Source organism: Saimiri boliviensis, chromosome 6 (assembly GCF_048565385.1).
Source record: "Saimiri boliviensis isolate mSaiBol1 chromosome 6, mSaiBol1.pri, whole genome shotgun sequence".
In the NCBI taxonomy this organism is placed as follows: Eukaryota; Metazoa; Chordata; class Mammalia; order Primates; family Cebidae; genus Saimiri; species Saimiri boliviensis.
Genome location: NC_133454.1, coordinates 18,449,710 through 18,464,535, shown reverse-complemented (window position 1 = coordinate 18,464,535; position 14,826 = coordinate 18,449,710). Strand labels below are relative to the sequence as shown.

Genomic DNA, 14,826 nt, shown 5'->3' with positions numbered 1-14,826 from the left:
TCCAGGCTGCAAAGCAGATGCAGCTTTCAAAGGGTGAATTAGGAACTCGTGGCTAAGATACTGGCATTGGGACTGGCCATCCATCTTGACGATTGCCCCAGTCCCTCAGGCTAGACTGAGAAACCCAACCCCGGTCTTCCTGGTTCCCTTACCTGAGTGAATCTTCGGACGAGGCACGTCTTCCCCACACCAGCGTTGCCAATTAAAACAATTTTGAACAGGAAATCATAATCTTCCATACTCATTTACACAGCTGGAAGGCAAACACAGGCAAAAGTGAGAGGGGTCCAGACAGACTCGCCCACACAGCTCCAGCTGCACCAGCTTTGTCTCCTGGGGAACAGGTCTGACTCATTTAAAGAGCAATTTAAAGGTCCCCTCTGGTGACCCTGCCAGTGAGAAACAAAGGTGTTTGGTCACAGACGGACTTTATTCCTTCTCAGCTACCTCATGCCACAGAGACTAAATGACGCAGATGTCCTTTCACCTGGTAACCTTTATTCCTCCAAGCTGTCATGTCTCAGGTTCCTCCTGTGATAAATCTGTTTTCTTTTAGCATGGAAAGGAGATTACAAAACTATGTGTAGGCAAGCTGGGGTGCAAAGAAGCAAGGACAACAGCGAGCCCATCCAGAGCTAAAAGAAAGTTTATAGAATGAGTATGACTCTGGGAAGACGGGCTAGTGACTAGGAGGCTGAATAAAGGAGAATGAAGAGGAAGGAGCTATGGATGGCCCTATTAGTCTCCTGCCTCTGGAAGTCTTAGGGACTTACCAATGGCAGTCATAGCCACCTTTCCCCTCTACCTCCTACACATCTCCTGCCAGCTATGCTGATGCTACAGGGCCTCCCAAAGTGCCTGTCTGTTCCCTCCTCTGGGCTTTGCTATGTGCCATTTCTTCTGCCTGGGATGCCTCCCCTTCCACTCCTGAGTCTTGAAGTCTTCGAAGGTCCAATGCCGGCATCTCTTTCTCTTTGAATCTTTCACTGATCTTTGCCAAATAAAGTCCAACACTTTGACCATTCCTCTGTCCTAAAACTTCACTTGCTGTATACAATTGTTTGTTCAAATATCTGCCTCATCCTTAAGGGATAGGATTATGCCTCTCAGCTCTATTTCCTTGCCCCTAAGACAGTTATTTGTAAATGTCTATCCTATGAAAAGAAAAAATTAATCGGCATGTTGCTTATGTGTAGGCTTTAGTTTTTCCAACTGCACTAAAAAGACGATGACTAAAAGGGCATACTAAAAGAATGCCCTGTCTACTTCAGTGTCCTGCTATGAAGATTTTAAAAAACTTACAAAAGAACCTTATACAAAAATTACTCACATGCGGTGGCACATGCCTGTAATCCCAGCTACTCAGGAGGCTGAGGCACAAGAATTGTTTGAGTCTGGGTAGTGGAGGTTTCAGTGAGCTGGGAGATCACACCACTGCACTCCAGCCTGGTGACAGAGCGAGACTGATACCCATAAAGCCCTATCCTGGTAAAAGCAATTGTAATCTACTGGGTGCCTATTATAGTACTCTGCTATCACCGTAAGAAATACAGAGAAGGGGCCGGGCACGGTGGCTCATGCCTGTAATCCCAGCACTTTGCGAGGCCGAGGCGGGTGGATCATGAGGTCAAGAGATCGAGACCATCCTGGTCAACATGGTGAAATCCCGTCTCTACTAAAAATACAAAAAATTAGCTGGGCATGGTGGCGCATGCCTGTCGTCCCAGCTCCTCAGGAGGCTGAGGCAGGGGAATTGCCTGAATCCAGGAGGCGGATGTTACAGTGAGCCGAGATCACGCCATTGGGTAACAAGAGCGAAACTCCGTCTCAAAAAAAAAAAGAAAGAAAGAAATACAGAGAATAGACAATGTCTGCCCTCAAGACCAACATGTGAAAATTTAAATAATGCTTTGAGCCCATGGTGGAGCTCTTTTCATAAAGTGTAGGCAGAACAGGCCCAGCAGACTCTGGAGAGAAAGGAAACCAGCAATTAGGGAACGAGAAGGGGAAGCCTGCTTGGAAGCGTAGGGAAGCCTCAGGGTCACTCCTACCAGCAGACTCAAATGCCTGCAGGCTTGCAGGGTAGAGAGGAGAGCCCAAGCAGCGGAACCTGTCCAGTAGCCAGGGGAGTAAATTCCCTGTGTGCAAAGATGATGTCTGTGTAGATTTCAATTAATCCTTGGAAAAATGACTGACCACCAAGCCAACATGTAGGTGGCAGTTCATGGGGTTCCATCCCAGTTCACTGGGACTGTGAAGGAAAAACATTTCTCTGTGTAAGAATCTGGGTCCATAAGCAGTGGTAGCACTATACTTGGCCTTTTATATATATTTCAATTTGTTTCTACAAGTTTGTAAGGTTTATACTTACTAACATATTATCTATTTTATAGGTTAGTGAACTGAGATTAAAGGATATTAAGAGGGTGACCTGAAATCATAAAGCTAAGAGGCAGACTTCATGTTCCAAAGGCATATGGTATCATAACAAATGCAGCCAGAGAGACCGAGGTTCAAATCCTGGCTACACTGACCTTCTAAGCCTGTGACTTTGGGCATATGACAATTTTTCAAAGCCTCAGCTTCCCCATCACCAAAATGAGGCTAATAACACCTATACCGCAGAATTGTGATGCGTGAAAGAATGGGAGCCCCTAAGGACAGTCCCTGGTTCTCTGTCACCTAAACTCCTTAAAATGATTTTCAAGTTTTCCATGATCTGGTTCCTGCTGTCATTGCCAGCTCTGTCTCCTACCACTCTCCTCACAATCCACAGTTGCTTAAACACCATGGCCCTGCTTTTCTCCTCATACCTTCACATATATTGTTCTGTCTGCACAGAACACAGAACACGACTGACCCTCACACCCTCCCCCACCACCCTAAGATCTCAACTTCAACCTCCTCTAGATCTCAACTTCAACATGACTTCCTCCAGTCTGCTCCTCTGACTACGAGGGGCCTGGGCTTCCCTGCTCTAGGCTCCCACAATGCCCTCCTCCTCTCCTCTGTAAACTCAGTATATTACCTGTAATTAGTTACTCACATATCTCACACTCCGGCCCCATCCCTCAGCACCTCAGCCCTACACCCATGCACACTCATGAGGGCAATGAGGTGTCTGGTTCAGTCCAGATCCTCACCCCTCCCCATCATCATCATCATCTCATTCTATATTATTCATTTAATCCTCAAAACGACTCTATAAGAGGGATGCTATACTATGTGTATCCCGACTTGGTGGAGGTGGGTGCTGAGACACAAGAGAATTTAAATAAGCAGTCATAAGGTCCCATGGCTGATAACCAGTGGAGCTGAGATTCACACCCAGTTAACCTGGCTCCTGTATTCATGTCCTTGAACCACTACCCAGGTGCCTTTCACAATGCTGGCTCAGAGCAACAGCTCAAAAAAGATGGATGAATTACATGATGAAGGACAAGCACTTAACTAATGTGACTGTCCTTTCCTTTTCCCCTCTGGCTTCAAGTACAAAACTCCACCACCCTGTAGGAGTTTAAATAATAATCAAAGTCAAACTCCTGATAAACACTCACAGACATGGTATGTCAATTAAAATTCAATAAAGCTATTAGAAAGAAAAAGAATACTGCCGGGCGCGGTGGCTCAAGCCTGTAATCCCAGCACTTTGGGAGGCCGAGGCGGGTGGATCACGAGGTCAAGAGATCGAGACCATCCTGGTCAACATGGTGAAACCCCGTCTCTACTAAAAATACAAAAAATTAGCTGGGCGTGGTGGTGCACGCCTGTAATCCCAGCTACTCAGGAGGCTGAGGCAGGAGAATTGCCTGAACCCAGGAGGTGGAGGTTGCGGTGAGCCGAGATCGTGCCATTGCACTCCAGCCTGGGTAACAAGAGCGAAACTCCTCCTCAAAAAAAAAAAAAAAGAAAGAAAGAAAGAAAAAGAATAAACTCACAGAAAGGCACAAGGACAGCAGGAAGACACGAGGCTCTGTGGACCACAGCTCCCTGCTTTCATAAGCCCATAAGAAACAGGAAACACAGGACTGTACTGCATTCTTTTTCTCTGCCTAGACTGTTTGACACACACTTGTTTCTACATCTTTGCTGGAGGTCAAAAACCAAAGCAGGAAATCCAGAGGAGAATGACAAAAATAAATGCTTTAGAAACAGGGCTCCTGAAAGAGGTTAACAGTGCCCAAATTATGCACCTTCAGAAAAAGAAGGTGAAAAAGAGGCTTTGTCATAGTGAACATTTCATGTGGTTACCACCTAGAGCAAGCCCCAGAATAAAAGTTAAGACACTAATCCTTTCTATAAGAAATTACTCTAATGCTGTTGAATGTTTTTGTTTGTTTATTTGTTTTGCTTTCTTTTGAGACAAAACCTTGCTCTACTGCCCAGGCTAGAGTGCAGTGGCATGATTACGGATCAAGCAATCCTCCTGCATCAACCTCCCAAGTATCTCAGATTACAGATGCAAACCACTGTGCCCAGCTAATTTCAAAATTTTTTTTTGGACAGACAGGGTCTCATTATGTTGCCCAGGCTTGTCTTGAACTTCTGGCCTGAATCAATCCTTCTGCATCAGTCTTCCAAAGTGCTGGGATTACAGGTATGAGCCACTATGCCAAGACTTGTTGGATATTTTTTAAAAGGAACTCTGAGTAATATTGGTCTTTAATAATGCAGGCTGTCTATGGCTAAAGCTGGACTGTAAACTCCAGGTTATCTGTTGTAGTTACTATTTTGCTTCTAAAGGAACGAATGAAAAGATCACAAGATTATCTGCAAACTTCTACTCTTTAAGGAAGCCCTTCTGTTTGGTCCATAAAATAACAGCCCAGGCAGTACCAGTCCCCATGTGATGAGATAGCATTTCCTCCTGAATGGGGGAAACCCATTCAGAAGCATTTACAGCCAGCCCTAAACTAACAACAAAAGTCATACCTCATCTGGGGGGAAGATACGCCACAAGATATGCTACTGACTAAACACTACTGCAGCATTTTGTGTTCTATTATTGTTAACAATGATAACAGCTGGCACTTATTCAGTGCTTGTTATGTCCTGGGTACTATTCTACATGTACTCGCTCATTTAATCCTCATAATCCTATGATGTAAGTACTCTTATTATTATCCCTAACTTGCCTAAGAGGAAGCCGATACAGAGATATCATCCTAAAGTCACACAGCTAGTTAGTCTCAGGACCAGGATTCAAACCTAGATCCACCTGACCCCAAAGCCTAGCTCTTCCTGCAACAGGATGCTGCTACCCCCTACCTTGTAATTGACATTGTCTCTCTGTCATGAGGGCTAGAGGCCCAGTTGAATGATCCCTGGGCCCCTTTGAACTGCAGTGTTCTAGAAGCTCCCCGCTCTGGAAGCAACACACCCACATTGATGGGGCCACACACTGATTTCAGATTACACAAGCACTGCTCCTCACCATGCCGTCCAGCCCAGGACTCTTTTGGGACCTGAAGTCAGACTTTAACTGCATGACTCTCACAATTCAGTCATCTTTCATCCCTGTAACTAAGTACCAGGCACAGGGAATATAAACAGGAACACAGACGAGCAGGCAAAATCCCCAGTATCATCATCACCACAACAGTTCTAAATAATTAGATATAGGGATAAAATTCAAACTGGAAAAAAAATCGATGAGCAAGATGAAAAAAATGAATTTTAAAAAGATACAGGAGATGAAATCTAGAATGAAAAGCTGAAAAAGAAAAACATTCTAAGCAACATGAATTTGGCAACATTTAAGCCACTCTTTAAAAGTGGCCTTTATCGAGCATGGAGGCTCATGCCTGTTACCCTAGCACTTTGGGAGGCTGAGGCAGGAGGATCATTTGAGCCCAGGAGTTCAGGGTTGCAGTGAGCCATGATCACACCACTGTACCCCAGCCTGGGTAACAGTAGAGCTCTGTCAAATCAATCAATCAATCCATAAGTGGCCTTAAAAAAAAAAACCTGTATTCACTGGTGCATTTTTCCTCTTTCTCTTTGGGGCTCAATATGACAGAGAAAGTCAGAGGCCAGATCTTCTCCCCAGCTTTCTGACATACCTCCAACCCCAGTCCCCTAAAATAATTTGGTGCCTTGTCCTTATTAAAAAACTGTGTGTCTTAGGCAGGTCCTTTTCACTTTCAGGGCCTTGACTTGGTCTGTAAATGAAGGGACCGGGTAAACAGGCAGCAAGGCCCTTCCCACCACAGCAACTGTGGTTATTTTTTCGTAACAAAGAGGCAGCATAGGCAATGAAGCCAAGAGGGGCTGGGTCTGTTAAAGAGCACTGTGTATAAAGTTTCTTTATCCATAAAATAGGGATGATATTAGAACCTATATCACTGAGTTGCATGAGAGGCAAATAAGATAACATATGGAAAGGTACTCCTTTTAAAAATATGTAAATGGTTTTTCCCACCAATCTGACAAAAGTCATCTATACTGATTGCAGAAAATACAGGCAAGCAAAAATGAAAAGAAAACTATCTATCATCTCTCCCTACCCAGACCTTCTCTTGGTATTAATTACAGTTAGCATGCTGGTATACATCCTTCTAGTCTTTTTCTTTATATACACTCATGTCTGTGTGTACATTTTATTACAAATCTATTAATTTTAAAAACAAAAACATTATAGAATCATATAAATTTTTTCTACAGAATGGTTATTTTCCCAAAACCCAAAATCAGAACTCATGGTCTGCAAATAGAACCGATTACCAGAAACCCTCAAAATTCATTCAACATTGCTCCTATGACCCTAGATCCTAAGTGAGAAGTATAGAGGATAGCTTTAAGTAACATAACTTTGAGAAATACTAAATATTATCATCCAATCTTGGAGATTTAAATGTTCTGAAAATTCCCATAATGAAGACCAGCTAACTTCATTTAATCTAGGATTTACCAAACATGATTTTAGTTGAGAATTCTTTTTTCATATAAAACAACTTTTAATATGCCTTGCAACTAGGGCTCCATGAAACATTAGCATGGTAACTACTACTATGTTTTACAGCATTTGAAATAAGAGCTTCCCAGGTAGGGTTGCCAGACACAGATTTTTGTTTGTTTTTTTTTAAATAAGAAATCCAGGTCATGTCACCCTGACCATGTCAAATTTCAGTTTCAGATGATTAGATGGCAAGAAATACATTTTAATATAAATTTGTTCCAAATGTGGCATGAGACATTTAAAGTTTGTTTTTTTATCTGAAATTCAAAATGAACTAGACGTCCTATCTGAGTACTCAGGCCAGAGTAGAAATGGAGGCCCTAGGCATAATACCATGCTTCCCCAGAAGCTGTAGAGGGCAATGGGCAGGACGTGAGAAACAAGACATCCCTGATAAATCCAAAACAACCAAACAGAGGAATAAAAAAGGGCAAGTAAAATTTTAAGAAGGCTTCATAGATCTGAGGTTCTTTAGAATCTGGGCCAGCTCTGGGGGGTGGGTTCAGACTGGCACAGGATGCTCAGCAGGCAAGTCTCACCCTCTTCAATGATCCTAGAGCACTGTGGACTTTCCTCCAAGAATGTCCCCACATGTGTGTCTACCTCAAGGAAGGAGCCATGCTCTACGTGTCTCTCACCCCTACCATCCGTTTTTTTTTGTTGTTGTTGTTTGTTTTGTTTTGTTTTCTTTTTTAAAAAACAGGGTTTCACCATGTTGGTCAGGCTGGTCTTGAACTCCCGACCTCAGGTGATCCACCCGCCTTGGCCTCCAAAGTGCTTGGATCACTTTGGAGGTGTGAACCACCATGCCCAGCCAAACCCCTACTATCCTTAAGGAAAAGTACTGTACCTCAACAAGACATCTGTCTCGGCTTAACCCACTGCTGTGTTCAGTAAGTGTACACTGACTTGAAAGCCTTTGATCCATCTTTCACCGTAACAAGATTCTGTCCCTGGAAGCTCATTATTGCTTAATTACTAGGAGGTAATTACTAACCGTTACTATAATCAACTGCTCCAAGCTCACTTGCATTACATCAGCTGCTAATTCCACGTTATTGCAAGTTAATTATTCTCCTTGGCCACAAATGTCAAATACCTACCTGGGCTGTGGTTGCTCCCTATTCACCAGACCGTAAACTCCAGCATTTTTACATGGCCCTTTATAGTTTACAAAATTCTTTCACAGACATTATCTAATCTGGACCTCTCAACACCTCAAGAGAAAGCTCTAATCATTCATGCTGCCAGTAAGGAAACTGAGGGTTTAGGTGACAAAGTGACTGACAAACTCTGACAGACTGGTGAGTCACAAGCTGGCCTCTATATCCTGGCCACCTAGAATTTCTCCTCTGCCTGAAGACATGATGTATTCCCAGGTTCCTGGCCATTTGGACCATGATTTGAACACACTGTGTGCTAGGAAATGCGCTAAAAAATATTTTCTACATGTAATCTTATTTAATCTTTTCAGTAGCCCATCAAATGGATATTAATATTATACAGATAAGAAAATTGAGATTCAGAGAGATTAATTAATTGGTTTAAAAATCAAACAGCTAATGAGTAAAAGTACCTGGATTCAAAACCCAGGTCTTCCTGGAAAAAAAAGAAGTTGGAGTTCTGTCTCACTCCTTATATTAAAATAAATTCTGGATGATTTCAAAGTTTAGAGCTAAAAAAAAATGAAGGCATAAAAGCACTAGAAGAAAACAATATATATAGATAGATAGATAGATATCCCACTGCATGTGTATGTGTGTGTGTGTATATATATATATAAAATACATATATATATATATATATATATATATATATATAAATCTTAAAGAAGGCTTTCTAAGAATTACTCAAAATCAAGATGATAAAAAGACTGACAAATTTGACTAAATGTTTCAAAAATTCTGTATGGCAAAACAATAAAAATGAAGAATTGACTAAATGTCTGCAATATATATTAAGTTCCTTACATACATAAAAAGCTCCCACAAAATAAGAAAAATTCAATAACCCATTAGAAAAAATAGGCTAAGGATGAACAGATAATTCACAAGAAAGGAATAAAAATAGCACTTACTTTTTTTAAAACTGATCAACCTTACCTTACTCATAACAGTTAATTCAAACTATAATACATTTATAATTATAAATTATAATTTTAACTATATAGAGTTATAATGAGGCCATTTTTCATCTCAGATTGGCCAAGTTCATTCTGTACTGGTAACAGTGTGGAGAAATGGGGCTCTTATAAACTACTGGTGGGAGGTAAATCAATGCAACCTCTATGGAGAGCATTATTGATTTAAAACTAAAAATGCTACTACAAACCCTCTGACCCAGCAATCGCACTTCAAGGAATCTATCACATTTATACTCACACCTGTGTACAAAGGGACATGTAGTAGGATATTTATTACAACAGTATTTGGGATAGCAATTACAAGAACAACCTAAAAGTCCATCAGCAGGAAAACTGTTATACAGATTAAGTAACCATACAGCAATGGACCACCGCACAGCCTGCTATGGATATCTGAAAGATGCAAGGCGAAGAATGCTGTGTTTATATTATAAAGAAAGGATAGGGGCACATGATTCTATATCTGTATATGCATAAGATATTTGTGTAATGATACAAAAGAAACTGGCAACAATAGTTGCCCCTGGGGAGGCTATAATGTTTAGCTCAGGCGTCCCCAAACTTTTTACACAGGGGGCCAGTTCACTGTCCCTCAGACCGTTGGAGGGCCGCCACATACTGTGCTCCTCTCACTGACCACCAATGAAAGAGGTGCCCCTTCCTGAAGTGCGGTGGGGGGCCGGATAAATGGCCTCAGGAGGCCGCATGTGGCCCACGGGCCACAGTTTGGGGGTGCCTGCTTTAGCTCTTTCTAGGAAAGATAACCTGCAACTCTTAAATTATATTCTGCCCTTTTATTCAGTTTATAGTAGTGCTTCAAAAGAAAGACAGTTTTCCCAAAACAGGGAGAGAGGCCCTGCTTAAAAAAAAAAAAAAAAAAAAATCTATTTGGGGTATTGTCTCAATCTTTCTATTTGTCTGCCCAGCTGCATCCCTTCATGCGTCAGGGACCCCAGGAAGCAATGTCCCCACCCAGACTCTGAAGTTGCTTTTCCAGTTCACTGTGTGTAACATTGCTTTCTCTAAACCATGTCTCAACATAGTGAGTTTCTACAAGGAGGATTCATTCTTTCAGACTAACTTCCCTCAAAACCAAGTATCCACAGTATGGCAGCCAAAGCCAACGGCTCAAACAATAGCTTGCTTATGTCATGAATAAAAACAAAAATTCACATTCATACAGCTTAGAAATTACCCTCACTGCATTCTGACATAGAACCTTTCTGAGAAACCTGAAGGAGCTCATCTTTTTCTCCTCATTTTACAGAGATGAGATTTGAAACCAAGACAGTGACTTGCCTCAGGCCAGAGCAACAGAGCCAGAAGAGCAAACACAGGTCCCCTGACTCCAAATCAGAGCTGCTGCCAGGACACATAAGATCTGCAAATATCAATCCCTACTGGGCAAGGCCACAGACATAACTGTCAGGGGTGGCTGGCATGAACACATGCCATGGATTAGGGGTGGAGTTAGGAGGAAGGAGCTCAGAAGCAACCCTTAGAATACTTTTTAAGATATACAAAAAGTAAAAATAAAAATGAAAAATAAAGCACAATACTATTTTCAAAAATCAAGGCAATCAAATATTTTATCTTATTCTTTGCATATTATGTTTGGTATTTTCCTAATTCCTAAAAATACAAAACAGATTTGGGATTCCAAACATGTAAGAAAGATGAGAATAATTCCAGAAAGCAGCATTTTGTCAGCATTTAACCCACGCAAACACCTAAATTACCTTCTGGTGCTCTTTCTGCCATAGTGAGAAGGCTGGCCATGGGGAGCATCCCTGCACTAAGCACAGATTTGGTATTCCAGGTAAGTGAGAGGAGAAGGGAGGGGGGCCCACCGCTTGAGACCCACTCAGTTAACTCCCCAGGGCTAATTTGTTTTGTACCACAGGACCTGGGAGCAGGTGCTTGACAAAGAACCTCAGATGTACTTGGAAATCCTAGCGCTTTGTTTCCTGGGGGAAGAAAAAGGATACCCTTCCCACTCATCAACGCCTTTCCAAGTTGGAGAACCTCTGTCTGGCAAAACACGTTTGTGAAAGTGCCCTTAAAAAGGCCCTTGCAGACCCAGGTTGCTGTTTCTGTCTTCCCTCTGTTGCACAAGCAGACAGGGCTCACTCTGTTGTCCTCCTCCGACGATAAACAATACCACTGCAAAGAGCTCTGGGCTTTGCCCCACTGCCCTCCCCGTTGTATTCTCTAAACCAGGGACCGTGTCTAATCTTTGCTCTGCAGAAGCTTCCCTGCGCCTGCTTGGCTGGACCGGAAGAACTTTCTTATCGGCTTCTTCAGTCTCCTCCCCGAGACTGAACACACAATGTAGCCTGGCCAAGCAGCCAGAGGTCAGGGCCACGGCTCAGAACTGGGCTCAAGTCTTTCCCATGACGGTCCTCTCCAGGAGAGCAGAGGCCTACCAAGAACAGAGATGTCTTCTCCCTGTTGGAAGACGCCACACCAGGCTGGACCCCTCCTCAGCTGTTCAGATTCCCTGCTCACTGGAAGCAAGAGAAAAAGTGAGAGGGAAGCAAGTGTCCCCATGCTCAGCGACCCAAACAGTTGAAGACAAAAAAACAACTCTCCCAAATTTGTCTCCCAAGTTTGTGACAGATCCTTAGTCAACCAGAAGAATGACTACTTGTCTCGAGCCCAGGTGCTTTATACACACCAGGCCATTATCACATCCTTCTTAGGCACTGTTACTATCAATCTGTTTTTACATCTATTAGTTTGCTATTTCCAGTGCATTATCTTATCTGTATCACGGCAAATTCCTATGTAGAAGATATGGTACAAATCTTCCCTCAACAGGACAGGGGCACATACACACGCACACACAGCATACCATAAGCTATCTGTCACCAAGGCCTGCTTGAATATGCCACTGCTTAACCCTTGTACCTACTGCACCAACATGACGCAGGGCCTCGTCAGCTCTCCCCTTCCCAGCCTACTGTGGACTTCTAACCAGGTTCCCAGTGGCCAGTCTACCAAATGTTTTCCCAAAAATGCCAACTAATTATCAGCCTTTAGGATGCAGTCAAAATCCTTAGGTTGGTGAAACAAGGCTCTTTATAATCTGGCCCAAAGTCATCTCTCTGCAACTCCCATATACCTTAGACTCCATCACATACGATGAACTCTGAGTTCTTTAAACTTGGATTCAACAAGTATTTATTAAAGAAATGGCCAAGAATCGGGAATTTTATTTTATTTTTGAGATGGAGTTTCTCATCACCCAGGCTGGAGCGCAATGGCAAGATCCCAGCTCATTGCAACCTCCGCCTCCTGGGTTCGACTGATTCTCCTGTCTCAGCCTCCCAAGTAGCTGGGATTGTAGGCACCCACCACCATACCCAGCTACTTTTTGTATTTTTAGTAGAGACTGGGTTTCACCATGTTAGCCAGGCTGGTCTCAAACTCCTGACCTCAGGTGATCTGCCCGCCTCGGCCTCCCAAATTGCTGAGATTATAGGCATGAGCCATCATGCCTGGCCAGAATTTGGAAAAATTTTAAGCCAAAATAAGTAGTCTCTTTCAAAGAGTTCTAGATTTCAAAATGTCTATGAAATCAAGAATTCTGTAACCATGCTTCAGGGTACAGTTTGAAGGCTGGGTGGAAGATGTGGGTGTGTAAAATTTACCAATAGGTGGAACCTGAGGGAAATCCTAAAGAAAACATAAATTCTGGGATTTTAATCCCAGGAACAACATGCCCAGAGACCCCCTCACAAAAAACAAAACAGAAAAACAAAAAACAAAAGACCACAGAGTTCCAAACTGATTTCAGGATGAACAGATAAATAAATGGCCACTAGTGTTAACCTAGTGAAAGCAGGAATGGCATCCAAACATTAACAGGTGAAGTAGAAAGAGGCACAACTTTCCTCAATAGCAACTTTTCAATACTCATCAAAAGCCTTCACAAGGTCCACACTCTTCAACCCAGCAAGAGGAAAATTCTGCTTCTGGGAATTTTCCAACAGAATGCTTCCTAAACGTGCACAAAGATTTATTTCTTTACCAATTGTTACTTTTTGTAGAGACGTGGTCTCACTACATTGCCCAGGCTGGTCTTGAACTCCTGCCCTCAAGTGAGCCACCTGCCTTGGACTTTCAAAGTGCTGAGATTACAGGTGCAAGCCACTATGCCTGGCCAAGATGACCCCCAAGATGGAGGGAGAAGTAAAACCTCTATACAACAACAATAGAGAAGGGCTAACAGAGAAGCCACATAATACAACATTATGAAATACATACTTGGACCAGGTGTGGTGGCTTGTGCCCATTATCTCAATGATCTGGGAGGGCTAGAAGGAAGGATCACCTGAGGCCAGGAGTTTGAGACCAGCCTAGGCAATACAGCAAGAGCCAAGCTCTACAAGAAATTTAAAAATTAGTCAGGTTTAGTGTCATGTGCCTGTACTCCTAGCTACTCAGGAGGCTGATGTGGGAAGATTCTTTGAGCCCAGAAGTTAGGCATTACAATCATGCCATTGCACTCCAACCTGGGTGACACAGTGAAATCCTGTCTCTAAAAAACAAAACAAAAATAAGTAAATAAATACTTAGAAGGAAATGTATTTTAACAATTGTTACCTCTGGGTGGTGAGATTATGAATAGCTTATTTCCTGCTTTTCACACTTACATCTTTTCTAAACTTTCTTCAATAAACATGACTTGATTACAATGTACATTATTAAAATATCTTAGGGGCTCAATAATGGGAAGGGAAACATGGGACAGGAACACACATATGAAGCCAGTGACTATCCACATTCAACAGGCTCTTCCAGAAACGAGGGTCTTACTTGGCACATACCAAAAGCCACAAAAGAGTTCAAACCATTCATGCAGTTAGCTCACTGCTGAGACTTCACTTTAAGGAAATGACTGAACGAACCCCAAATGTTAAATGAACAAAAATACTCATTACCTCTTATCTAAACGAGTAAAGAACTGGAAACAATCAAAATGTCCAAAGGACAGTCCTGTATAGAACATCAACACCAAGGAATGCAAGGCAGCCATTAAAAATGCCAATTATGAAAACTATGTAGAAAAATGAAATAATGTTGACAATAGGTTGTAAAATGAAAAGAATGCACAAAGCTCCATTTGTCAGGACTACAGCTACGAAAAATATGCATGTATACGAACAAGGGCATTCGAAAGTAAAAATATGTTGTATTAGAATTAGGAGATTACGGAGAACTCTTATTTTTTAAGTTTGTTCTTTTTTAAAAAAAAAGTTAACATTTTGCATGTATTACAGACACATTTTCAAAACTTTGGAAACACAGAAAAGAGAAAAATAAACTTGCCAATATGAACACAATCACTGTCAGCATTTTGATGTGTTTCTCCTAGTTTCTTTTTCCTGTGTACTGGCTGGTTTTGTTTTGTTTTGATCATTGTTGTAATCACATCAACACTTCTTTAAAGCAGTTACAAAATCATTTCAATTTAAGAACCAGAGAACTTAATGTAAATCATGTACTATAACACAGCGGTGGCTATCAAGAGACCTCATATAATGTCAGTTTGTAAGTAAAAAACAGAATATTGTACCACTATGACAAAATAGATGGACCAATCAAGGTTCCTAACACCTGCAGATGACTCTTAGGCCTATTTTAGTAACCATAAGCCAAGAGCATGGAGAGTATTATGTATTAAAGCTGCAGTGTGTATGACGTAGTTGGAATTAGAAGG

At 42.1% G+C, this 14,826-nt stretch overlaps 1 protein-coding gene across 3 annotated transcripts in view; it reads right to left on the bottom strand.

Annotated features, from left to right (window-relative positions):
- The window catches only part of RAB30 (RAB30, member RAS oncogene family), a 99,981-nt gene that overhangs the window by 22,489 nt on the left and 62,666 nt on the right, over window positions 1-14,826 (bottom strand). For all 3 annotated transcript variants that reach the window (XM_003935050.3, XM_074400387.1, XM_039462303.2), the window contains exon 2: window positions 153-253. In XM_003935050.3, the coding sequence (XP_003935099.1) occupies window positions 153-245 (93 nt within the window). In that variant the 5' untranslated portion in view covers window positions 246-253. The remainder of the gene's footprint in view (window positions 1-152; window positions 254-14,826) is intronic.